The sequence below is a fragment of the Phlebotomus papatasi genome, chromosome 2 (assembly GCF_024763615.1).
Source record: "Phlebotomus papatasi isolate M1 chromosome 2, Ppap_2.1, whole genome shotgun sequence".
Classification (NCBI taxonomy): Eukaryota; Metazoa; Arthropoda; class Insecta; order Diptera; family Psychodidae; genus Phlebotomus; species Phlebotomus papatasi.
The window spans coordinates 73,331,198-73,358,882 of record NC_077223.1 but is presented as its reverse complement, the minus strand read 5'-3'; the positions used below and the strand labels follow the sequence as shown (position 1 = coordinate 73,358,882).

The 27,685-nt window shown below is 32.4% G+C and overlaps 2 protein-coding genes across 3 annotated transcripts; one reads left to right on the top strand and one right to left on the bottom strand.

Moving 5' to 3' along the window:
• The first annotated feature begins 3,696 nt into the window (after positions 1 to 3,696).
• LOC129804365 (acanthoscurrin-2-like) lies at positions 3,697 to 12,872 on the top strand. 2 transcript variants are annotated; one of them, XM_055851616.1, is made up of 4 exons: positions 3,697 to 3,943; positions 8,546 to 8,861; positions 9,473 to 9,742; positions 12,534 to 12,872. In XM_055851616.1, exons 1-4 carry the CDS (start codon positions 3,929 to 3,931, stop codon positions 12,638 to 12,640), a joined length of 708 nt encoding a protein of 235 aa, XP_055707591.1. In that variant the 5' UTR covers positions 3,697 to 3,928; the 3' UTR covers positions 12,641 to 12,872. The 2 variants fall into 2 exon arrangements, with proteins under 2 accessions (XP_055707591.1, XP_055707590.1); XM_055851615.1 differs by lacking the exon at positions 3,697 to 3,943 and having other exon boundaries at positions 8,616 to 8,861.
• Positions 12,873 to 13,105: 233 nt separating this feature from the next.
• On the bottom strand, positions 13,106 to 17,260 carry LOC129804379 (uncharacterized). Its single transcript, XM_055851634.1, has 5 exons — positions 17,110 to 17,260; positions 16,839 to 16,919; positions 16,577 to 16,739; positions 16,475 to 16,510; positions 13,106 to 13,283 (listed from the first exon to the last, which is right to left on the bottom strand). Exons 1-5 carry the CDS (start codon positions 17,116 to 17,118, stop codon positions 13,240 to 13,242), a joined length of 333 nt encoding a protein of 110 aa, XP_055707609.1. The 5' UTR covers positions 17,119 to 17,260; the 3' UTR covers positions 13,106 to 13,239.
• Positions 17,261 to 27,685: the final 10,425 nt, after the last annotated feature.

Sequence of the window (27,685 nt, the reverse complement as noted above, 5' to 3'; positions counted from 1 at the left end):
CCTCTCTAGAAAAAGCCAAGGATTTGAGAGCTCTGAACTATACGGTTTTATACAGCCAATATCTTAATGCTACTTATGAAACATAAAAACATTAGACAAACTTTATCATTTTTTCACAAATCATGCGCGAAAAAAAAGCTTCATTTGCTGGCTAATTCTACCCCTGTCTCCCCTACTGCTTGATCCGACTTTCAAAATCCGGATTCGAATTTGGTGATTCTTTTGGGAAGTCTAAAAAGCAATATCCGTTACTTTTACTATCAAACACCGCGTACAGGAACCATTTGAAAAATGGATTGCATTGACACTCGTAATCTTTACATAGGAGTTATCACTTCCTCTGTTTCTTATGAACGTTTTTAAGGAAACTTCAAAGTATTTTACGTGATCTTTTAGCATAATTTGTGAAATATTGATAAATAGGCAATAAGAAATCGAAGAAATACATCCATTTAGAAGACTATTAAAAATCACATGTGAAATTTTGAAGATAAAAGACGAGAAAAGTGTTTTAATTGAAAACAGAGAGGGAATGATTACTTTTCGATACTATCGAATCGATTTTATTGATAAATCTATATCTGCTAGATTAAGAAAATATCGACTTTTACGCATTGTTGGGCCATTTATTGTAATACTCTTATGAGAATGTGGCCTTTGAAAAATATCTAATTTATTTATTACAATATGTACAGCGATTGTTTAATTAAACTTTTCAGAATCAACAATCGATGCGATTGAAAAGAAGTTATCATATCACCGCAGCTTTTATGAAATATTGGACAAATAGTTTCTGTGAATAAATTTAAATCTTTTGTGCAGTAAAATCATATCAACGAAGAACAAAAGATCCTCAATACTTGGAGAAACCATTGTAACTACTGTAGTTTTACTGTTGGGAAGGGTATGCCTTTGCAAAGAGCTTCCAATCCAAAATCCTTTAGATTCCAAAAATCACAAAAACGACAAAGGAGCACCTGGAATTTCCCAAAACAGGTGAGGAAGGACCTGACAGATAGGATATTGGTGGGACATTCAGAAAATTCTTGTTAGTACCGTAAGTGAGAGTGATTTTGTCACCCCCTGTTCGTAGGGTAGAGTAATTACTTTTCGTCACCTTAAGGTTTGATACCCTTGTAATTCTTAAATTTTTTTGTTGAAATAAAATGAAATTTCGTGTGCAGATGCTTTTAAGTATTGTCTCTCTATTGAACCAAGAGACTTCTCGGGAGTTTTTGGGTATCCGGTTGAAAAATTACATTTTTTGCAACAATGCACGTTTCAAACTTTTCGCCACTTTGTGAATACTTTTTCGCCACCTGTTTTTAAGTGAATTTTAAGAAACAGCAGCTTTCGATAACCTTCAAAAATACACGGAACGGTACTTTTTTTATTTAACACCGATATTAGACAATTATTAGAGTATTTCAAATGATTTTTTTTCGCATTTTTTATTCGAAAGAAAAGTTAATCAAAAATCACGCCGGTTTCGACTATAATCCGCGAGGTGCGCCACTTGTAAAACGCTTGGAAAAATAAGTGGCGAACTTACTTACACAGCCGAAAAAAGTAAGCCCTATTTCACCACATCTCAATTTTTTTTGTAGCACAATATTAAAAATTATATTACAACACAGTTTAGTTAATAACTGGTTAGCTTTCAGTGAAAAAATATCAAATACTGTACAGAAAAAAAACGTAAAATAATGCAAGACAATTTCTCTTAGCGTCGACAGATTTCTTAACAACCCCATACTTTTTTGGTGATTGTTCATCTTGTCGAGAATTTCTTTTAATTACTTGCAAATAATCTAATCGGTAAAGAACCTGATATGGTTTTCTGAGTCATAAGACTAAAATACCAGATTTAATACTCATTTCGCAGTTCCATGAACTCCAAATTCTCTTCAAATGTGATTTTAATTTAGGTGGCGAAAAAGGGCTTACTGGCGAAAAAGTACTGACTCTACCCTAAGCTTTTATTTATTTCTAGAACTTAAGGAAGGTCTTCACCGATCAGACATGGTAGATAGGTTCGGTAAGATAAGATAAGATTTTGCCAGGGGTCAGTTCTCCATTTCCTATGTAAATGTCCTAATTCAAAAGCATTTCCAGACGCTTTAACTTTGACTGAAGATTCAACACTAAGTTCATATTTTTTTCTGAAGAGAATTACATAAATTTGCTCCTTGACTTTTCTAGAATGTTACTGTTTAGTGTAAATTCTTTAAATATAATTTGAAAACTTCTTAAATACAAGAAAAATACGCGAGCGTAAAATGTTTCTATTGGAAACATATTAATCTAAATGGAGACAAGGGAAAATTTCTAATTGGAGACAAACAGTGTAAGTGAAACCGCGACGAAAGGCTTCCAAAACCTTATTGAGTTGCTCCTGAGTGCAGGATTTGTTCTTATTCCTGGTCTTTTCTCCTTTCCCATCTAAAACAATAAGAAAATCTCTTCAAAAAAATCATATTTCCAGGGTTTCCTATTGAAGCATTTGCAGACACTTCAGAAAAACCCTTTTTGTTCACGAAATAGGTAATTATTTCATTTTAAAACTTCACGTACCGTTAACAATATGACATAAATGTTAAACAAAACGAATAAACAACAGTCACCTCATTGTGTTTTTCATTGGAAAACATGGTCGATCGATGAAAAATTCGATGATGAAAAGGTACACTTTTAATTTTTCTGAGAAATTAACAAATTAAAATTTGTGAATATGACTGAATTTTCGCTTTATTTGGAGCAAAATTAACTAAATAATGGAACTGTGGTATAGAAAATATATAAATATAATAATTTAGTACTGTATTTATCATGAAAACAGTGACGTTTCTATTTCGAGTAGCGAAAAATTTCCATTTGAAGAACGTTTTGAAGTAGCCTAATTTACCCCACTTTGGTCCGACGTTTTAAATTTTTGTTCGACTTTTGAGAATGTTATGTTTTTAGTAAGCTCTTAATTAGCATTTTTAATTTATAGCTTAAAAATGAATTTCGTGTTGAACTATTTCTTGTAAATGTCCGACTTTTCGAATGTTACCCTAGGAACCTATTTAATAAATATAAAATAATTTGATATAACTTCTTGGAATATGAGAAATATTCTCATTTGAAGCATGTTCTGAAATAGGTTATTCTACTCTACTACTTTTTTTTGTGAATATTGGAATTTTTTATGAATATTGAAAATTGCATTTTTTGCGAATATTGTGAGTATATTGTTACAAAACTAAGCGCCATCATTTGTAGGAACTTGGAATTTTAAATACAACACGGTCAAGTACAGAAAAGTGTGCGACCCATTCAAAGAGCATGAAATATTATCATTAGTATGTGAGATTGTTGAGAATCTTGTCTAATAACAATTCCCCTAGACAAGAAAAAAATTAAGAAAAAAAATGATAAATGGTGACACTTGAATGAACAGGATAGAAATCTTTTACTTTTTTCTACAATTTTCTAAACTCATTCTTCAAGCTTGTTCTTGCGACAGGCTAACCCAAAAAAAATGTCGGTATAATGTTCTATCTTTTTACCAATCTGTTACAATCTAAAAAGGTGTTTTAGAAGCTCAAAGCCTGCGAAGACGAATCAATCTGAGAAAAAGAGGTGAAAGAGGACAAAAAAAGGCCGAAAATAATAAGTTTAGATATCGTACAGTCATTCTTGCTGTATCTATTTTTCGCACACAATCTCAGAATCCTGGCGTGAATTTCAGAGCTAATCCGAGCGATTAGAGGCGCGTCTGGCTATCCGTGTGGTAGTCGAGGCTGAACCTTGAAAATTTTGGTATAAAAGCAACTGGACACTTAGAATTGGGCATCAGTGGCCTTAGTCTATTACCCAAGTGTTGTGATTAGTTTTGTCTGGGATCAGTGGGATATTCAGTTCTTGGAGTTCTTGCCAAAAAATCATGGACAGAACCCTGGTAAGTGCCACAGTGTTTTGGATTACTTCACCAACATTCTGAGTGATTATTTTACTGTGATGGATCATTAATTTTATTGCTACATGAAATGGTGCTTTTATGAGACATCATAATGCAAAGTGCGAGAACCTTTGACTCTGCAACAAAAGAAATTTTTGCAGATCTTCTATTTTTTGTTCTTCAAAAATCATGGTGAATAGTGCAAACTGGTTTCTTTTCATTTCCCTCAAAAAATGATGGATTACGTGTGTGCTTTGTGAGGGATCAAACGGGATGAATCTTAATTTATCTCTCGAACAATTTGAGATTAATAAATGCTGAAAATTTGCAGACTTACCAAATAATTCAAAAGATCGGCATCTGTTGAATAAAAATTTCAATTCCACTTCGAATAAAATTTCCAATGCAATAATTGCAATGTTTCATGTACCTGTGATTTAGTGGAATTTTTCCTTAGTGTTGTGTTTCTGTGATCGATTATATTAATTTTATCAAATTTCCTATGAAAACTATTTGTAATTAATAAGCAGAAGAAAAGATCAGCAAGAATACATAAAGCTTCGTTTTTATGGATTTTCTACACTTGAAACATTAAGAAGTACCGTAATATTTCATCTGAGAACTTAATTTTCAATGAAATATTTCACTATCTGCAATAAATGAATCAAAATCGGATGTTAGATAATTATTCACATTAAAATATTTTGATGATTTTGGTCTAACATTTCATATTATTTTCTCTACATTATTAAATGAATTGGATTGTTAGTATCATTTCTCTTAAATTTAACTGCAGTGTAGCTTCTGGCACTGGATACGATCTTCAAATCTTTAACTAATGAAAAATTCTGCTTACGGAAAAAATCCAACCTGTATTCCCTTATTCAGTTTACACTCAGTCCCGACATTATGCACATTTTCGGGACCGAAAAAAACGCGCGAAATAACATTATGCATCGAGAAAATAGGCATACCTTCACGCGATTTCTTTTGAATGAATAGGCGCGGCGTAGAACGAATATCACGCGGAGTAAAAGTCGTAAAAGTACTAAAAGAAAAAAGATTCAATTATTTAAAAAAAACTCATCAATAAACAGTAGGTACTTTTTGGCCAGAGTTTCTCAATAAATCGATAGAATATTTAAAATTTTCACCTTAATAAAAGAAATTAAAGTTTTATACAGAAAAATAAGCATATAGTCTCTTTAAATTTCCCGCGTCATAAAATAGTAGGGGAGACTGGGGCAAAAAGTCACAAATCGAAAATTTGAAAATTCAATATCTTTCAAGATAAAAGAGATAGCGGCTTCAATTTTTTTTCCATAGATGGCCTCCATAGACCTTCTTCAAATTCGTAAGTTTCTTAGAATTCGAACAAGGAATTAAGAAAATAAAAAAAATATTGAAATTTTTAGCCCTTACAACAGATATCAATTTTGACCTACTTATTTTCCAAAATTGATGCACTGGTGAATATTTTCTAAATAATTTGTATTTTTTGAATACGAATCCGCTATCTATTTTAGAATTTCACAAAAGTTCTTTTCCCCAGAAATCCTTTTATTAAAAATGGCCATTTGGGGTAAAAAGTAACAAAAGGTATGGAGCAAAAGTGATAAAGACCGAAGTAATTTCTGATGTCTCACGGCGAGAAGAAACGCCATTTCCGCGTCTCGCCGCTTTTTGTTTGCATTGGTCAAACGATTAGCAGTCTTTTGTGTATTTTTTTTTCTAAAATAGCTTAAAAAGTGTTTTTATCGTTCAGATAGAGAAAACTGTGTTTTAAAAAGGTGTATAGGAATAAATTTCCTATGAAAATATGTCACCCAGCTATTGTTTTAAATTTGCGAAAGCCCGTAATAAAGCAAATCAAAATGTGATAATATCCGATACCTGGTCAGGGGCCTCTCGACATTTCATTTTTCCATACGTTTTTGCATAGATGCACTGAAGACTAATGGCAAGTATTTTCCTAAAGAGAATTGACTTATTAGTCTGATGTATTTTGAAATCGTGCAATAAAAGCTATTTAAAAATATATATTTCATAATGTTCGCCGATATAATACAAGAACTACGAGCAAATTTGTTTAAGTCGCGGTACAATATTTGCAAAAATTTTACAAGGAAAAATGGAAAATAGCTTCACTTTTTATTAGGCTTGATGGGCCCCTGTACCTGGTACTATTTGCCCCAGCATTTTTGAGAATGGTCACAAAATTACCTTTTAGAAAACAGCTCGATAAATGTATTTCCTTAAAAAATAGAGGAAAATAATTTTTACAAAGTTGTAGAGCGGTAAATTTCCTATAAAACTGCACTAATTAGAAATTTCTGGGGCACTAGGGTAGCTTGTACAAAAAAATTATCCGTTTTGTGACTTTTTGCCCCAGTCTCCCCTATTCTTAAATATATTTCATGCCTAAAACTACTCTGAAAAAAAGTTTTGTTAAACGAACAAATGGATTTTATACAAATTTTGTCAAAAGTATGTTATTTACCAATTTGACAAAACTTTTTCTCGCATTTTATATAGGAAAACACCCTTTTGACAAACTTTTAACAAGATCCAGTTGGCCGCTGATTTGACAAAACTTTTTCCTATTCTGTATATTAGAACATACTTTTGACAAACTTGTCTTGTTAACTTGCAAAGCTTTTTTTTCAGAAGAGAACCCGAAGAAAATCGTGAAATCAGATTTTTTTTCAGAATTTTAAAAGAAACCATTTTTTGGGTAAAATTTTGACGTTTTGTTTTAGTTTAACTAAAATTAATTATAAAGAAGATAAACCTTTATTCATTTAAATCAGTCATTGAAACGCGAGCGAGATTGTTCTCGCTGGCTGATTTGGACCATTAAAATATCAAACAATGTAAATTAATATGGGGAGGCTGACTTTTGAGTCTGTGCTTCCCATGCCCCTTTCTATTTGTTAAAAAATTCACTTATTGTTTATACAGTAGACTCTCGCTTATCCGTGGAACGGGACCGAAATGTCACACGGATTTTGAGAGTGATACACATCAAATTGTTTGAAATCTAACGATTTTTTTGTTTACATTGCAAATTTATGGAGTGAATTCTGATCTGACTGAATCAACATTCTCTCTAAACATGCGTACTGTCCAAAAAAGTTACAATGAGAAAGAATTAACAGTAGATAGAGCACATTTGCTTTAACAAAAAAACCCAAAACGGGGAAAATATGTCAACAAAACTTTTAAAATTCAACTGTCTCACGGATTTTTTTATGTCACCCGGAAAAAGAGTCCACGGATAAGCGAGAGTCTACTGTAATAATACAGATTGTGAATAAATGTGCTCAAAAAAATCAGTTATTAAATTTTTTTGAATATTTCCCGCCTTAAAAAAAACTGTAAAAAAGTGGAAAAAACGCACTTCAAAGTTTTGAATTTTGGCTATTTGTCCGAGAGCTTGCAAATTAGCTTGAAAAGTAGCTCAGTGTTTCATTGGTTTCGTCTTTGTATCTTCGGAAGTACTTTCAATTGGCTTCTGAAATTTTTATGGTATATTCTTAGCTTAGATATTTTATCTGTCGATTTAAGATAAGATAAGATTTTGCCAGGGGTCAATTCTACATTTCGGATTACCGATGCATCCAGGCCATCAATTGGGCCCTTATGCTTCCCCACTTTCCTATTCTATCTTATCCCCCGATATGGGTAGCCGCCCTATATCACAGCTCTGTGGGCAACCTGTGCCGCTGCTATATCAGAGCAGCCCATTTCGGTGTGTGTTTGGATCAGTGACAGTGAATATTTGTATCGACTGAAGTACCACTTTAAGGGCCTCGAGTGGGTCAGTGGATAGAGTAGTAGCTCTATGACTGCGAGGTCTGGGGTTCAAAGCTGAGCAGCAGCAGAAAAAGATTTCTCATGCCATATCGGCTTTGAATTCGTCCAGTGAATGAATGAATAGTAATGTCAATGGTGCATATTGGCAAAAAAGTGAACCGCCTAAACAATAGAGGCTGGTACGAAAACGAGTTTCGACATGAAAGTGGTACTTCAGTCGATACAAGTATTCGCTGTCACTGATCCCAAACACACACCGAGAAGGGATGCTGTGATATAGTAACGGCACTGATTGTCCACACAGAGCTGCGATATAGAGCGGCTACCCGTATCGGGGGATAAGATAGAATAGGAGTGGGGAAGCATAAGGGGCCCAATTGGTGGCCTGGATGCATCGGAATATCCGAAATGGAGAACTGACCCCTGGCAAAATCTTATCTTATCTTAAGTACCACTTTCATGCAGAAACTCGTTCTCGTACCAGCTTCTATTGTTTAGGCGGTTCACTTTTTTGCCAATATGCACCATTAACATTACTACTCATTCATTCACTGGACGAATTCAAAGCCGATATGGCACGAGAAAATTTTTTTTCTGCTGTTGCTCAGCTTTGAACCCGAGACCTCACAGTCATAGAGAAACTACTCTATCCACTGACCCACTTGAGGCTCTATCTGTCGATTTAAATAATAAAGAATTATAGACCTATTTTGACCTTGTAATTTAGAGTTCCCCCATAAAATAATGCAATTGTCTAATTTGACAAAAACATCATTAATTTTTTAGATTCTGGTGACGATCTTACTGATCGTGGCCAGTTGCCTGGCATTTCCTGGCGGATACGGAGGAGGAGGAACCACCCTCGGACACGGAGCACCCCATGGAGGAGGAGGAGGAGGATTAACGGGAGGGTTTTCAGGAGGATTCTCAAATGCTCACAGTAGTGCCAGTGCCAGTGCTCACAGTAGCAGTGGAAGTTTTGGTGGCCACTTCGGTGATGGTGGAGGTGGTGGTGGCCATGGCGGTGGCGGCCATGGTGGTGGTGGTCACGGCGGTGGTGGCCACGGCGGTGGTGGCCACGGTGGCGGAGGTCATGGAGCAGGTATGTTAAGAATTGATGATCTTACATATCACATCTTCAATGGAAACTTTCAAGGAATAGTTTCGTTTTCCAAAGATGTAGGATGAAAGGAACACTTGTTGGCACTTTGAGAATTTGTGTCATAACCTATTGGTACTTTTCCTTTAGGGAAAATTGGTTAATTTTTAAACATGAAATGCATGAAATAATACACTGTGATTTTTTAATTTGATATCGGATTTTAAAGAAACAAGATCTATATAAATTATAGGGATTATTTATATAATTTATTTAACTTTTAAGGGTAAAATTAACATGAAAAAGGGTAACTTAAACCCCTAATACACCTAAAGAGGGTAATATTTACACCGATTTCGGATCGATACTGCAGGGCAAAATTAACATTTCTGGAATGTTATTTTAACTTTTTCGGATTTCTCTCAGTGTTATTAAATACATAAGTTTTAAAATGTTGATGAAACCATCATCTCTCTACTGTTCAAAAAGCGTTCCTCAGCCCTACAGAAAAAGAGATTTATTTGTCTAGATTTAAATAATTGTTATTATCCTATCGAGTTCAATATTCAAGTTCCTCGTTAGCTAATTGACTGAATTTGATGTTTGAAAACAAGGTGGACACGGAGGCGGAAGTCACGGCCACGGAGGAGGAGGACACGGTCATGGTGGAGGAGGCGGCGGTGGCGGCGGAGGTGGTGGAGGCTTTGGTGGAGGTGGCGGAGCTCATGGACATGGTGGACATGGAGGACACGGAGGACATCACGGTGGCCACGGACATGGATCACACTCGGGAAGCTGGGAGAGTGGTAGTCACGAATTTGGCGGTCATCATGATGCCCATGGACATGGAGGTCATGGCGGCGGCGGTTTTGGAGGTGGCCACGGTAAGATTTAAGAAAAGAACTTGAATGAAATCGAATGGCCGTTGTAGAACCGTTAGATTACGAATAAATAAAAAGTAAAAAAAAATAGGCCACGCCCCTATAACAATTATAAATGACAAAAAAGGTTTTATGATTTTCTCTCAATATTTTGACCAAAATTTAACTTTTTATGATAACATTTTAAACCGTTTTTCGGAATTTTGAATACCAAACCTAAGTCGTAACTCATTATATAAATTATAGGACATAGGCGGGACTTGTTTATACACGTCCTATTGTTGTCTCTTGTTTAAGGATTTTAATAGGACATAAGATGTATATTAAAAGTTACAAGTAGGCAAGTACTAAATTAGAAGTACGAGTGGTAAAATATGTCCTTTTTTACGATTCAGTCGCATTATGGTGCTATTCCAATGAAAAAGTGACCATTTAGCACATTACTGTTCTCAAGTACTAAAAAAGACCATGTCTTTTCCCATACGTCATTTCAAGGAGAATAATGAGTAGAGAATATTAATCCTGTTCGTCGACTTTTCACTACTACTGACCACTGAGCATTCACAGGAAAACGCATGGAAAACCTAGGAAAACCCACGGTCGAGGTTAAAGTTGCCATCTCCCGAACATCCAACTGCATCATTCTATCAAGCGTACATGATAGGTTGCTCCACACTGACTGAATGTCAGATGACATTGTGATCGGGTGAAAGCTAGCTCGGAGCGAATATTCGATTTTGGATTTCGGTTGAACTTTTCTTTTGTGTTGGTTCCTGTCATGATTATTTGGTAATTTTGGAACACGACGAAGACTGGGGAAAATATGAAGTTTTTGTTTAAAGAGAAGAACCTTATATCTTGTCTATAATGGTAAAGAAAATGTACAAAATACTATATGAAAGTGAAAACATTAAATTAATCTTGTCCATTTTCCAACAAGCTTTCACCCGATCACAATGCCATCTGACATTAATTGAAATAACATGTGGGAACAGTCATGGTCTTTTTAGTACTTAAGAACAGTAATGTCCTAAAAACATGCTCATTTTTTCATTGGGATAGCACCATTAAGCAATTAAAAAAAAGCGGAAATGGAGCTTATTTTTTAAGCAGTGGTCTTTTTTAACAAAAGTTTGGACGGGTTATGTCGGGTTTGTTGGACGCATCATAGACAAATTGTACTTTGACTAGTAATTCGTTCATGATTTCTAATAAGTTAATTAAAATTTGAAATGACTTTAGAAATAAGTTAGGAAGCTATTCTATTAAGCAAGGAAGGTTTCAAATGGTACTATTGACTGTACTAAAAACAATTTCAGCCCACACTTTCCTTCTATTCGAATTTATCAAAAAAGAAAATTCGTAGTCTCGTATAATCAAGTGTGCTAATCTGGGCGCTTCGCTATCTGCATCGTTTATGAGTAATCCACTTAAAATAATATTTTTATTTTTATTTCCGTAATATAGTCACTACAGTAACATAATATAACTATTCAAGTTTGAGAAAAAGCAAAAATAATATTTTTATCCATTAAATAAGTGATTGTAATCGACTCATTTCAAACTTGTGCCAGCTGGGTTCTTCACTAAAAATTTTCTAGTCAGTGATATTTTCGATAAATGATAGCTGGTTGATTGAAAACATTTATTGTTTTTTCCTTGAGAAAAAAAGTATTTTAAATCCAAAGGTTTAATTAAAAGTGAATTAGCGAAAAGGCGACCCAGTTAGTGCATGCTGACTTATTTCAGTATTATCATTATTTTATAAATTTTCTTTAATATTTTTGATAATTTTTTTAAATTTTATGTTTCTGAATGAAACAATTAATAATTCTATGGATTTAGAAGTCGTAAAAAAGAATTTCATCAGTCCAAAAACAAGCGTTTAAGTAGCACTCTACGGAAAACGATCCGGTTACCCCACCTTACTATATCTAACTAATTATTTCAATTTCGTTACTCAAATATTAAATTTTCCAGAGGAACAAGATCAATCCCCTGGCAAGTTGGCCTTTTTATATAGACCTATTTGAAGCCATTTTCTAAATTGATCCCGGACTCACCTCACAGTGCTCCGAGGAAAAAAATTATTTAAACAAAAATTTAGTATATTTATCCCTCCATACGGAAAGGTATCTTATAATACGGAAAAACTTCTCACTTTTTTGTTTTTTAGTGTAACGGTCCTGAGTGCAAAAAAATTCCCATATAAATTTAAATCGAAGTATGAGAAAGTGACTTCAAATTTCAGGCAACTTGCCAGGGACGTAAACAAGATCGTTCGATAAGTTACTTGCAACAAAATTATAATATTTTTAGTTTTTTTCAGTTGGTAATTGTAAAGAACGTAAATTGAATAACATCAGTTATGAAATGTGCTTTTTATGATGGGGATTTGAGCTTGAAATTCTACATATAGAATATTTCGCGAAGATCAGAAGATGATATCATTTACTTTAAATTCAATTAACTTGTTGATAGCTTTTATTGAAAGAGAAAGTGTTATTTGGAGAAGGTCATGGTCAATTAGTGCTACTCCTGTAGGAGTGTCATTAAATTAGTTTATCGCGTTTACCATAACGAGTCATTTAGATTCCAAATGAAACAACACATTAGAATGGGTGTTTATTTGAGAAAAACCATTAAATATTTATTTTGAAATTGATAAAGTTGCGAAACTACATTTTTTTTATTTTAAGAGGCGGGACTTTATTCAGATCTTTTATAGGAAAATAAAATACAGTGTTTTTTTTCTTAAAGACTTTATTAAACAGTAATAATTTATTTTTTGCAGGAGGTGGATTCGGTGGTGGCCACGGCGGAGGATTTGGGGGAGGCGGAGGCGGAGGATTTGGCGGTGGACATGGAGGAGGATATGGAAAACCAGGATATGGAAAATAGGGATTTGTTCGCACCATGTTTGTCACATCCTCACCTGAAATCTTGGATTAATTATTCTTATATCCATGCAGCACAATGTAGAACCTCAAGAATCCCACGAAAAAAAAATTATGTCGATTTTAGTGTAAGAGAGACAAAGTCTCAAGTAGCATTGTTACAAATCTAATCAGTAAATTGTAAAAGAAAAGTGTATGTGAAGATTTAATAAAAAAAAATAGTAAAATGATGAAAATATCAACTCAAATGACGCAAATTATGGAAATCGCCCAAAAATGCCATGGAGGAGAGGTGTGACGAAAGGCCACAAATGCTAATTGGAGGTAGATAAACTCTGGATGATTTTTTGTAGAATCTTTTTTCGCAGTCTCCTCATTGACCTGCTACATGGTCAGCAGCGGAGAATGTCCAAATAGACAGAATTCCACTCGATAATTAAATGAGTTATGGTGGGAAATTAGACTCGTCTTTGGGGTTTTTCATTAATTTTTATTGATTCACACTTTTTCGAACGTACAAGTTTTAGTTGATTGAGAGCAAATGGTTTTTTTTGTGTTTTTGTTAGTGAAGCAAATGGAAAAGTTCCTCCTTAGAGAAGTTATCTACCAGTAGTAATATCGTGGGTAGCCCCAGCCCCATCGACGTCCTGAAAAAGAATGAAGTACTTCATTGATTAAACTTTTTTTAAATTTTTAATTGTTTATTTGATGCTATACGGGCACAACTCCAGTGATAAGTTAACTTTGAGTGTAATAGGTGAGATTTTTAAGAATTCCACTTAATAATTGCTCAAATTTGTTCTTAATTTTTTAACTCTTTTTTTAAATGTTTACTCTCTTCTTCTTTATAGATAAAAGAGAAAGAAATTCATTTAAAGCTATTCCATAAAAGTAAATTCGTGGCCCTTGTTATACTGAATCATGTTATTTGTATTTAAAACTTCATTTTTATAATTTTATTCTGTGGATATTACGAAAATAATGCTATATGGCATTGTACTAGGGATCACGTAAATATTTACTAAAAATCAATAATTTCATAAAGATTTTAAATACTAGACATACATACTTTACAAATACTGCAAATATCAAAAAACTTATGTAAATATTCATTAAAAAACTAAAGAAAAATATAAATCACTAACATTTTCTTAGTGAAATGTGTTTTTTTTTCTATATTGTTTTCATTTCACGTGATTTAAAAGAATTTCAAAGAGAAGTATTATAAGATTTAAGATTTAAGGCACAATCACATTGATCGTCAAAATCCTTATTGTCTTTGTGCTTTCCTTAAATTTACTATCCGAATTAACTATCCGAATTGGCGAATTCTGACATAGTTGGTTAAAATAAAATAGTACTCGATTTTGTACTGTCCGGTGGAGTGCAATATCTGGTGAAAACGGATTAAGATCTTCTTTCGCTTTTTTCTATTTTTTATTCGCTACAACGTTTCGGGAATATATGATCAGGTCTACAAAACGTTCCTTCGTTTCCTTTGAAAATGTCTAAATTCTTTTTAAAAAAGTGTAACCAAACTGTTGAAAACGTTTTGTAGACCTGAAGAAGGCGACATAATATTCCCAAAACATTATTGTAGCAAACAAGAATTGAAAGAAGAAAAAAAGATCTTAATCCGTTTCCACCAGATATTTAAATAGAACATTGTGTATACTAAATAAATAAAATGAAATAAACGGTTAGATTTGTGTCTTGGCTAAACTATGCGTGTTTTATATTACAATAACGATTTTTCTAAGAATTGCCTTAAGGGGTTACATGGGTCTCTCAGGTCTAAAAAAATCACTTTTTTATCTTTTTATTTTATAGTACAACATTTGAAAAACATTTTATGAAAATTTCAAGTCAATCGGAGTAAAACTCTCGGAGGTAGAACAGTTTTAGTTATGTATTCCGTCCGCGCGCGCATATTGTTGTAAAACTTTAAACGCGTTTTTCTCAAAACACCGTTTTACAATGCGGTAGTCAGTATTACTGAGAGTCTACTGAACCGATCTTTCTGAAATTTTTCATACTTATTTTGAGAAGTATTATCTAGTGTTTGAACGAAGGATTTGCACTTCCTTTAATCAGAACCATTTTTACATTACGAAATGTGTTGAAAAATAGGGTAAAATTGATACTTTTTTACAAAAACTTTTGCCAAAATCCAAATTTTGTTTTTTTCAAAAATCCTTCGTTCATCCACGGGTCCATCTATTCCTCTAACAGAGTATATTCATTTTTTGATTTCAGATAAACCTACTGTATTGTGAGAAATCCTGCATACCGCAAGGTCTGTTTTTTAAGGAATGGTTCCGAAAATCAGTTACCAACGGTTGAATTTTCAAATTTTTTCTAATTTCTTTTGAATTTTGTTCTAAAGTTACTCTTTCATACCAAAAGTTTTCTAAAATATTTTCTACACAATAAATTATTATTAGAAAAAAGTCCTATTTTTTGACCTGAAAAACCCATGTAACCCCTTAAACAAGGGATTCTTATTCACTTCAGTGCCGAGTTTTGACATCAAAACAGTATCGCTTTGACTACAAATATCACTCACACCAGCTCTGAATCTTAAAAATTCGTACTTTTAAGTAAAACGATTAGGTTCGAACATTAAGTATAATAAAACTCTTAAAAAGTTCAACAGAAAGATATGTGATTTGAAGAAATGAAGCTTAAAGAAAATGCAAGTACAGATTTTAGAATTAAGAAACTCATTAAGCATATTTTGTAGGCCAATTTTAAATCTTCTTAACTGTTTGGTTTGTATTCTAGCTCAAAATTTTCGGACTTTAACGATTGATATCCTTCTCTGAGAGAAATCCGTAAAAGTTAAAATAACATTCCGGAAATGTTAATTTTACCCTGCAGTATTGATCCAAAATCGGTGTAAATATTACCCTTTTTAGGTATATTTGAGGTTAAATTTACCCTTTTCTTGTTAATTTTACTCTTAAAAAGGTGTAAAATTAACATTAAAAATTTTGATATATTTTTACACCTAAAAAGTGTTAAAGTTATGAGGAAAAAAACTTAATCACACCCTCTTTTCTTTCTCAGTGTTTGTATATCTAAAATGCCTGACTTAATACAATACAAAATTAACAAAAATAAATGAAAAATTAATTCATAATTGATTAATATTAAGAAAAGTAAAGCAGAAGAACCGTGAGGTAATCCTTAATCAACACTTTGCAAAAGTCTGGTTTGAGTCCCGGCTCACAGTTTTCTGTCTCTACACTGAGAGAAATCCGAAAAAGTTAAAATAACATTCCGGAAATGTTAATTTACCCTGCAGTATTGATCCAATATCGGTGTAAATATTACCCTTTTTAGGTATATTGGGGGTTAAAGTAACCCTTTGTCATGTTAATTTTACCCTTAAAAAGGTGTAAAATTAACATTAAAAAATGTTGATATATTTTTACACCTAAAAAGTATTAAAGTTATGAAGAAAAAAGTTAATCGTACCCTCTTTTTTCTCAGTGCACGATCAATGTGTTTTATCCCTTAATCATAAATAGAGAGTGATCTCACAAATATATATGCAATAAAATCATGAAATCTTGTTTACATCCCAAGAACATTAATATGCTAATCGAATAATCAAAATAAAAGATTATTTTACGTACGATCACCTCTCAATGATCACTTGAACTTGAAGATAAATTGATTAAGCAAATAACCTAATTTCTTGATATCTTTATTGTGATCGCTTTGAATTGGTTTTTCACACAAAATGCAAATAAATTAATTTTAATTTTTTATAGAGAATTTAAGAGATTTGTAATGCATTTTACATGCTTTATTTAAAAGATCTTTTACTTACCCCATCCATATCCACGACCTCCCCAACCTCCATATCCTGTGAATTAAAAATATTCAAGTGATTTTAGAGAAACGAACATCGGATTACAAGGGAGAAACTTACCTCTCCAGCCACCCCAACCACCCCAACCACGTCTCCAGCCGCCTCCCCAGCCACCATATCCCCAACCTCCCCAAGCACTCTCAGAAGGATTGAGGCCTTCATTGGCTTCCTCTTCAGCTGCTACAGCTGCCACATCACTTTCCTTGGGAACTTCTCGCGGATGCTGCAAAATTAGAGCAAAAGATCACGATCACGATATGATCATATTGAATTTTCATCCACATTCAGGCGTTTTATTGATTTTATTTTGAATTTTACGCACAATTTCAACGGGTGCTGCAGGCTCTTCTTCAGCTGGATAAGCTTGAACACTCACGGCAACGAGTGCAAGAATCACGATAAACTATAACAAAATATTAAGAAAATTGTTTGTTAAATATTCAAACAACTCTAAAGCAGTTTGGAAAATGATTTTATAGAAGAACTAATTTAATTTAGAGATTTTAGGAACATAAAGAGTGATCTAATGCTGTTTTAGCGAATTCCCAATTAGCTTCAATTTTTTTTTCAGAATTATAGCACGATCGCAATACCTTGATCATGATCTTCTGAGTAAAGCTAAAATTAACACAACACGAACTGTCCACTGACACTGATCTTGTTTAGCAAATCCCAAACACTGGACTCTTCAGATCTTAGCTGATGGAGGTGTCTTCTAGAACTGCGATCTTCATACGCGATGATCGCTCTTTTTATACCACCGCAACGCATTTCCAGTCAACAAATCATTGTTGTGAAAAAAAAAGCCGAGAAGAGTGTGTGCAAGGAGTATCGGACATGTAAGCCTCGCATCCAAATAGCCACGATGACTTGCCTGGAAGATTGAAGGTGTTTGTCAGAATCAGACGCTAAGTGAATTAATTGACACCCAGCCAGGGAAAGGTTGAGATCCAATGGGGAAATTTTGAGATTAGCATTTTGCTATTTCTTCTTCTAGTTTCTGCACACGAACTCTAACACGTGGTGAGTTCGATGATTCCTGGAGAAGAACCGTCTTCTTAGTCTTATTTTCGCAGCGGGAATTCTCATCACCATCATCATCAGCCTCTTCCCGCTGGATTTACCGCCAAAAATCAATAAACAAGAAATCTAAAACGAAAGACGGGTTAATGGTATGATTAATACTTTTCACGCGATTGTAAAAGATAAAAAGAGATTTCACAAATACCAAAAATTAAACACACTTCTGTGATCTCAAGAACCCTGAAAGAAGATGATGATCTCTGGAAGATTGAAATTAGTCACAAGACCTTGTCCGATGCACTTTAGTTTCTGATTTTTTTGGAGGAAATTAAAGTATTTTTGGTCATATCTTACTTGGGTGGAGGCGACCTTTTTATTTTAAACATTTTATTTAAAAACTGTCGATTTAGGGGAGAGCTGCCCTGTTCAGAATTATGCTAATTGCAAAAATATTTCTTTTACCAAAAATAAATTTTCTAATATTTTACATTAAATGATTCATACATGAAATGATTCATACATGACAAAACTTTTTGATATGATTAATTTTAAAACAATTAGAATATTTTTAGCTGTTTAAGTTTAAAGCAAAATATTGTTTGCATAGAGTTTCCAGAAAATAAAGCAAAAATAGTATAGTAAAAATTTTCGTATTTTAAGGATTCAATCATTATACAAATGTAATTTAATACTATTTGATATCATAAAATGCCTTTGATTTTTTGAAAATTAATGGATTTTTAAAAAGTTTTCTTTGTTCGTCGCTAGCGATCTTAATCCAACGAATAATTACTTTTATAGTTTAAAAAGAAAAAAAAAACGTAAGATTTATTTGTTAATTTGAATTTATCGGTATTTAATGAAAAATGTTTACCTACTGAATTTTTGAATACTTAATTTGCGTTCTCCAAAAAATGTTTGAAATATCGAACTTTGGAGCGTTAAGTGTAAAAAAGAAGCAAAATTTTTCTCATTAAAAAAAAAACAATATAAAGTGTTTGAAGGCGGAATGTCTGCGAAGCCTGGAAGACTTCCCCTATATTCTTAGGTAGTTTTTATATCTTATATAAAAAGACTTTATAATTCAAGCCATCCACTGGCATAAAAATTCATCCACACCCTCAACAAGAGTTTTATTCAAAATAAAATTGTATTAATTATTAAAAAAATGATTTTTAAAATAAGTAGGGGAAAGTAATCTGCTTTTGAATGCGGCAGCCTTTGAAAATTTTTTTTCTCTTATTTCCCAAAGCGACAATTCTATTTTGTTAATCGAAGTTAATAGAAAATAAGGGAAGAGTACCCCGGATCGGAATGTTAAAAGACATGCCCCATATTTAGTTGAAAGTATAATCCTCAAAACAATAATTGGTATTTTTATGTATGCTAATTGATACATTAGTGATCCCTTTAACTATATCTGTGCTTTGAATTTTTAATTTTTACAATAAATTAATAAAAAAATATGTGTAATTGCAAATTTGCACTCTGTACCTCGGATCGTCAGGAATTTAATCAGGTGTCTCAGGGAAAATTGGTTTTATAAATTAAATCTGAGTTAATGCACTGTATTCTTGTGAGCGTTAAATGGTAAAAAGTAGCTAATAATTTTCAAAAACCATTTAATTTGGAGCAACAATGTGGTATTAATCAGACAATCCGAGGAACACTGCCGATCGCTGGTGCTCTTCCCTTAGTTAGTTATTTTTACTATAGGTTAGAGAACATGATTTTTGCTATGGAAAATAAGAGAAAACTTGAAATATTCAAAGGTTGCCGCATTCAAACAAACGCAGGGCACTTTCTCCTACTAGGATAACGCACTCTAACTATTGGGCACCCAGTGGGTCAAGTATTTCGGGTTCGAATTCTCTTTAGGTCACCAGGAATTTTTGTGGCGTTAAAGGTGTTCAGACGGCATGCAGTGAGCTTCACTGCACTTGATTGCATGGGGCATGGGATTGACAATCTCACCCGCATTAGAAAAAAAAATAATGCGGAAAGGTCTAGTTTCCTCTATGGAATATTGTGCCAGCATTATCATTACAAGGGGATCTCAGTGAAGCAATAGGCAAGACCGTTGATCTTGGACAGATGAGATCTCTGATTAAACTCTCACAGTTATGAGTTCGAGCCTCGCCCGGTGCAATAAAACTGAATGTTCGAAAAGGACATTTTCACATGGAATAAAAACGTTAAAACAATGCTGCATCTGCCCAACAACTCCGAGAGCATGGAAGAAGCATCCACACTGCGGGGGCGCTACTGAGCGGTAACATGATGGTAACATCACTGAGAGAAATCCGAAAAAGTCAAAATAACATTCCGGAAATGTTAATTTTGCCCTGCAGTATTGATCCGAAATAGGTGTAAATATGTATTACCCTTTTTAGGTGTATTATGGGTTAAAGTTACCCTTTTTCATGTTGATTTTACCCTCAAAAGTTGTAAAATTACCATTAAAAAATGTTGATATATTTTTACACCCATAAGTGTTAAAGTTATGACGAAAAAAACTTAATCGTAGCCTCTTTTTTTTCTCAGTGATAACATGATTACATTGTAACAAAATATATCCTGATACGATTAATAATAATTATTTTTACTAGGCTGACCCCCTCTATCAGAAGCCACGACTGCGTATGTGCTTTGTTAACCATTTAAGGATGAGAGGATCAAAAAGAAATCATTTTTCTTGAATTTTTAGAGCAAAAAATCACTTTAGATGGCTTTAGGAACAATTTCATTTTCGAGTGAACCAATCGTTCTTAAAAATGTTTCTAGATTTTTTTTATAATCTATTCTGGAAAATTCTTGAAAGAGTCATAAAATACCACGTGTATGTGAAATATAACGTACTGTGAGATTTGCAAAATAATACAAATTTTATTAAGGGCACGATCCATATTTTTTGAAAGCAGATCGAAAAATAAATTATTTATAATAAATAAATTTTGAGTTTATCCATTGTCTCTTAATCATTTTGTGGTGACCCCAATTGAGGCCACCTTGTTGCCTCCGGATCCAGATGATGATGTTTCCTCAATACACTATTTTTTGAGTTGCTATATTTTTTATTAAGGAAGATTATTACACTGCCCAATGGCATGGGCTACGTTTACACAGTGACTCAACCAACCTCTTGAATCTAGCTACTCTTTTTATACTAAAATCCTCCACTCGCACCCTAATTCTATTCGACATTATTTCCCGTGGGAAGGTGTCCAATTAGTGATTCAGGACGAACCTCTAGATAACGATCGTCTGCAGACGATCGTTAAGTGCCTATAAAAATATCCAACTATCCACTTTCGCTATCTCTAGAGTTTTCTCCAACACTTTCTATATCCTTAAGAAAGGGGATGCTTAATTGAGATGACCGAGGACCACACACCTTTTCGATCTTTGTTATCTTTGTCCCTATCTCTTTTCAGGATTTTATATCTTTCTTGGCGCGAGCTCTTATTTTACGACCGTCTCGAAGAGAAAGTAATCTTAAAAGCTTGTCACCATAGATCACCCACTTTACGAGTTTTCCAGGAATAGAGGATGCCTTTGTTTGCTTAAGCCAACAAATGCATCCCCTTTTTGGTCACTCATATCTCGCCCATTGTGATCTTACGAACACCTGCCTAATGGCTTAAGATGTTACTTTGTCTCTGGGCTATAAATTTCGTAAGGATAATTGGATAGAAAACTCTCGCGGCGCTAGACATGATCTATCATGTCTCTTCTTGATATTTCACGAAAGAACCAGCGCGATCATGAATATTTGAAAACCGAGTTGTGATGCACAAAATGCGTCACAACAATTTTTAATTGTGATCTTAATCATTAAATTGTATACAGATTTGTATTTTAAATTAATTGAATTGAATTGAATTGAATTTTTATGCATTAATTAATAATACGTGTTGTTGCGATCGCTGCCGACTTATATGAAGTTAAATTCAAACTTTATAGAAAAAATTATTAATATTTAAATTTGAAAGAAATTATTATAGTATTTTCTTCCCTTTATTAATGTTTTTTCTTTTAATTATTATTTTATTATTTCATTTAACAAAGAGTCGACTGACGCTCTTACCCACTGCCCAACTAGATCCTCAAAACAATATGTTATTTAATTAATAAGATTTTTTTTATTAGTTTCCTATTAGTCTAATCTTCAGTTACTGTCTTTAGGTTTTTTCCTCTTTTTTAACAATTATAAAGGGATGATCCTGTTATTATGAATGTCTAGAGATACCTGAAGTTTAATCAATTTAACCATTAGATTAGAATATGTAATCCATTCAGCAGATCCAGTATGATGAAGCCCCGTTGGCCCCTACATTATTTGACTTCTCGAACTCGAAGATAGGGAAGTATATATTCATTGTAAATGGAAGTCAAAATAAATGGAATAATTTGACACTAATTGCAAATCAATCCACAAGGACATTTTTGGGCCATAAAATATGGAAGTTGTTAAGTCTTTTTGAACAAAAATTATTTTACGAAGATTTTTATGTCTCCATAATAGCCGCAACCGCTCGTGGAATCTTCATTTGTGAAATATGTTATAAAATTTGCCATTCATTCAAAAGCAATAAAATGAAATAGCATATTAATAAGAAATATAAAACACCAAATAAGTGTAAAAGGTTGCACTAAATGTTTTTATTATTGAATTTAGAATCTAAGTGTTTTAAATTCGTCAAAACGTTGGATTCTTCATACCATAACGATATCTTGAAGAATGTCCGGGGATCGAGAGATTGTCTTTAGGAGGAATCACGTCTAAAATATCTACAAACACAATCTTTTCTTTTCAATCTGTTGAAAAAATGCTAAAATGTGCTTATTTTGATAAAATTAAATTGCCATTCGTTCAAAGTGAGTCTAAATAGTTCCACTGTAGCCTTTGGATAATGTACGAAAGGCTTCCTGTAAAGTGGTCTTCAGACTAGAGGTTTAAGTCAGTTCACAAAAGTTTGAAATTTTCAAACAGTAAGAAATTTTTAATAGGTAATTTCAAAATCAAATTGATGAAATGCCATAGTATCATGCTAAGTACAATTTGTTTCTAAAAATTTCGCCTTTTTAGAAACAAGAACAGTTAAGCTATATGGATGAACTTAAAGTCTGAGACCCGTGTAATATTGAGAATTTAGCCGAATCATGGGTTTACCTCAGATCTGTTAGAAAACTATATACCACTCCTTAAAAAATCTCCAAAACCCAGTTTTATTCCACGATCCCCAAAAATATTAATCAAACCTTTCGTAGCCAAAAACTTATATAATAAATTCCAACAAAGAAATGACACATTTGGGAAAATTTTGTGTATTGAACCAAAATAAATTTCCCCAAAACAAAATATCTTTTGTAGGCTTTTAATTAAAGTGTTTCATTAATATGACTTGTTATATCATAAAAACATAAAATCATAATCTGTCTCATCTAGAGATTCAACCTTGATCATTTAGGGCCCCTTATAGTAAAATTTTCTGGGTCATCCTGAATATTTAATATTCATAAAGCACTTGTTTTTCTAACAAGTCTGTTTTTCTCTCACAAATAAAATGTCCAAATTTATTGTCCAGCATCCTCCACACGCATTTGCCTTGATGGATTACAGGTATCATAAAATAGTATAAGATGAGAAAATGTCTGATATTAAATTGATAATATTTAGCAGTAAAATTGACCATAAATCGAATTTAATTTCTGCTAATGACTTGCGAAGATGAGAGGCCCCAAAATACCATTTGAAAAGGAATTCAGGTGATACTGAATGCAACTCAAGGTAATCTCTTCGTGTCGCTCAATAAAGAATTTCAATGGTTACAATTAGATAGTCTCTAATTGTAGCAAGTTAATGTGATATTGGTGCAAAGTGACGACAAGAGAGACATTTCTGAGTAATTTGTATGCATTTTGTTGTTATTTAAATGAGAAAGAGTGCTCATATTTGCATTATGAGGTAGTCGTTGATCGAAGAAGTGCTCAATAAACTGCCCGGCAAGTGACATTTTCACCATATTTTTTTTTCTTAACACACCCAAGAAAAAATATTTTTGGTATGGCAGAAGGAAGAGCAGCATATTTAGAATTTATACAAATTCCAGGTATCGCACATAAGGAAATAAAACCACAATAAAAAAAATAATCTCAGCTAAAAAGCGTGATTGAGAGCACATTAAAATTGGCGCCAAAAATTTATGATAGCAGATCCACCCACGGGAATTTGTGTTTTGACGCAGAATTTTTGTTTTGATCTTCATGTCCTGTCCACCAAAAATTGATTGTGTAACGAATATTTCAAGTTTACACTTTACTAACATAATCGTAATTTTATTCATAAAAATGTATATTTAATTAATTGTGTTGATCGTTGAGCATAATTTATGAGATCGCGTGGACTCAAATGGCATTTTTTTCTTTTATTTCGAAATGACATATCATGGGATTTCTGGACAGATTGATCTTATTTTCAGTAACACAATCATGGTCAATCAATTTACACTGGTGTGTAGTGGTTCCCCGGAATCTGATCACTTTGCCTCTCTTCTGCTGAATTTCTTCCTCATATTTTCTGAAAAGAAGACTATTTTGACGCAGCTAAATAGAGTGCTAATTGTATGATTTCACAAAGTATTCACTTTTGCTGTATTTGTAAAAAAAACAGAGACATTCAGCAAATCATATTTTCCCACCCAATATGAGTCAATAACTGCTATTTTGAAGAGCTTAACTATCAAGATGTACTTGAGATTAGTGGGATAATGGTCTAGTTCTAAATAGAGATAAAATTTATTTGTTGATGAATCAATTTGATGTGGAATGTAGGAGATAAAATAGTATGCGATTGAGATGTATGTATAACGGATGATACGCTAAATATGATTTTACGTTAACCCTACGAAGATAATAAAATTTCGAGAACACAAATTTTATTTTATTTAAAAAAATCGGGTAATTTTTTATAAATTTAATTTATTTTTAATTTATTTTAATTTCTTCAATCTTCATTTGCCAACACAGGTAGTCTAATTGTTCTTTCTAATCTCTTTGTGAATAAAAACCTTTTTGTAAGAATTGTTGTTTGTTCTTTGTTGCGATTGTAATGGTTTCAGTTTATTTGTGACAATGAAATTGAAAGAGGTGAAAACCCATATTTTATAGAAACGTTTTTTCTTATTTTAACAAATAAATACAAATATAATTAAATTACTCATTTTGCTACTTTAAAGAAATTTTATAGGCTGAAAAAATACACACTGAGAAAAAAATGGGTGTGCGATTAACTTCTTTTCCTCATTTTTAGGTGTAAAAATATATCAACATTTTTTAATGTTAATTTTACACCCTTTTAAGGGTAAAATTTACATGAAAAAGGGTAACGTTAACCTCTAATACGCCTAAAAAGCATAATATTTACACCGATTTCGGATAAATACTGCAGAGTAAAATAAACATTTCCGGAATGTTATTTTAACGTTTTTCGGATTTGTCTCGTATACACTTATGGACAACGTACAACAATTTTAAGTTATCTAAAACTAATTTTGAAAAATCGTTAAATTAGGGGGAAGTGGGACAGTTTTGAATTGGGGTAACTTTAAAATCGAACTCTTTTCTCATATTTTTAAATGGAACTAGAACGAAACAATTTAACTCGACAAACCAATTCTGAAGCTAACTCAGATAAAGCTCAGTTCCATTTAAAAACAGGAGAAAGATGCCTGATTTTAAGGTTGATCCAATTCAAAGGTCACATACATCCCCCTATCAGTTTATGATGTGATTAACAATTATGTGAGTTTTCAAAATCTGTCCATAAGTGTATAACGTTCACAAGTGTAGACTCCATCCCAATGCTCAACGCACTGTACCTTTTCTTAACCCATTCCTTACCATGGCATTATATATCATACGCAAATTGAGTTATTTTAGATGATTTATTTCTGGGCAATTGATATTCGAATTGCTGTGGGGAATGAATTTTTAATTACTTTTTTAGACTTTCAATTACTTGGGAAAATAGTATGACAGAGACGGAAATACATTTTCTTGTCCTTCACTGAGAAAAAAAAGAGGGTGCGATTAACATTCTTTTCCTCAGAAATTTAACACTTTTTAGGTGTAAAAATATATCAACATTTTTTAATGTTAATTTTACACCTTATTAAAGGAAAAATTAAAAAAAATTTCTTTTCAAAAAAAAATCATCAATTAATCTGTAGGAAACTAATTCCAAAATATGAACATTCTAAGTATTTCTAGTACATTGACTGAAAGGGTTAATAAAGATGTTTTCAAAATTACAGATAATTAGTTTCAGTTCCCTTTCACTTCCTGTGAAATCTAAAATAAACATCATATTTTCTAAACAATAATTCTAGTGCGTTGGGCAAATGCTGGAAAATAAAAATAAATTTCTAAAATTATTATGAAAAATGCTGCAGTAAATTGGTAAATATTTTGGTAAATATGGTAAGAATAAAAAATGTTAAGTAAAAAATAAAAATTAGTAGTGCAATTTTAATGGCAAAGGGAAAATTAAGAAATTATTAACCATTTGGATATTTACTTGCCAAAATTGATATTTTTACTTGCGAAAACTATTTTTTACTTACCAAATTTACCAATTTACTTGCTAAAAATGTTGTTCCCTAAGAAAAACACAGAATTATTTTTCAGTGATATTTGACTGCAGGTATTTTCCAATTTTATATAAAATATTTTAAAGTAATAATGAATTCTGTTAAAAAATAAATATTTGCTAGAGTATTATAAAATATAAATTAAAATGTATGTGAGAAAATATGCAAAACAATTTGTAGTTTAAATCTTAATTACTTATTCATAAACTTCAGACATTAATTTATTCCGGCACTGTATAAATTAGCAGTATAAAAAGTTAAAATTGAGTAGTAACAAAAAAAATTAATACAGTGATGTTATCGTCCAAATTTTGGTAAAGAGAAAATAAAAGGCTTTTCATTCTATCTGCAACAATTTTATATGCTAAATATATAAATTAGACCCATTTTTGTGAATATTTAGATTTTTACTGACCATAATTAAATATTTTACTGCTCAATTTTTACTGCCCAATTTGAATTTTTTAACTCTTCATTTGTTTTTTGCCATTTCCGCTGGAAATAAGCTAACCGTGCTATCACACTAAGATTTTTCAATTTGTAAATTCAATTTAATTTTCAAATGAATTTTTCCTATGCGTTATTTTGCATTAAAAATCATTTCAATTGATAGATTTTCATTTATTTATTGATATAAACTAATACTTGAGCCACCAAAATATGTTTAAACATGCTAAAATAGCACAAAAGTGGTTGCTCAATTAAATTTGAATTCAGCAAATTAAAATGTTTAAATTACTCATTAATTTCAATTTTATTGCAGTTAAATAAGTAGCTTTTTGAAGAATATTGTTCATATTAAATTTATTTACTCGTAATTTATATTATTTGTGGCCAAAAAGAAGATAAGTATATAGTGATTAGTGATAAACTTGTACGCGAGTGAAGATTAAGGTATTGGGAGTAATTCATTAAATTTCTCCAAAGCCATTCGAAGGAAATTGTTGTGTCAAGAAATCGCAGTTGGAATGACTTCATATAGATTTTCAACAAGACTGTATGATAGTCTCTTCATGAGCCCCCTAGCCTACAAGCTTTGGGGATTCTTTTGCATAACAGATAAGTGACTTATAAGACATTTTAAGTACTATCACACATTTTCCGGAGTCATTCACAATCAATAATCTCGCGGCACTATTTAAAATTGAGCAAATTTCTTGCAAAATGTGTCCTGACTGAGAATTTTCAATCAAATTCTAGAAATCTTTTAATGCTCAATTGGCTCAACTGATTTTCAAATTAAATTGTGAAAATCCTAGTGTGATAGTACCGTAATGGAAATTTTAAAAATCTAATGAAATTTTATTTTTTTTTATGTTTTCAAGGTACTCAGTTATAACTATACTTATTCGATTTATATAGTTATAGTATAAAAAACTATATTATTTCAATTTTTGGACATTAAAATGAAATACACACTTTCAATGAAATCAAAATTTAATCATTTGTTGGATAGCTATCATAGTTTTAACGTAAATAAAAAATACCAGATTTT

Excerpts from the sequence above, each read along its gene's own strand:
- LOC129804365 (XM_055851615.1), top strand. The coding sequence starts at position 8,691 with ATGCTCACAGTAGTGCCAGTGCCAGTGCTCACAGTAGCAGTGGAAGTT. Across the intron at positions 8,862-9,472 it reads TGGCGGAGGTCATGGAGCAG|GTGGACACGGAGGCGGAAGT; the intron begins GTATGTTAAGAA and ends TTTGAAAACAAG. Across the intron at positions 9,743-12,533 it reads CGGTTTTGGAGGTGGCCACG|GAGGTGGATTCGGTGGTGGC; the intron begins GTAAGATTTAAG and ends TATTTTTTGCAG.
- LOC129804379 (XM_055851634.1), bottom strand. Across the intron at positions 16,740-16,838 it reads CTGCAGCACCCGTTGAAATT|CATCCGCGAGAAGTTCCCAA; the intron begins GTGCGTAAAATT and ends CTAATTTTGCAG. Across the intron at positions 16,511-16,576 it reads TGGTTGGGGTGGCTGGAGAG|GATATGGAGGTTGGGGAGGT; the intron begins GTAAGTTTCTCC and ends TTTAATTCACAG.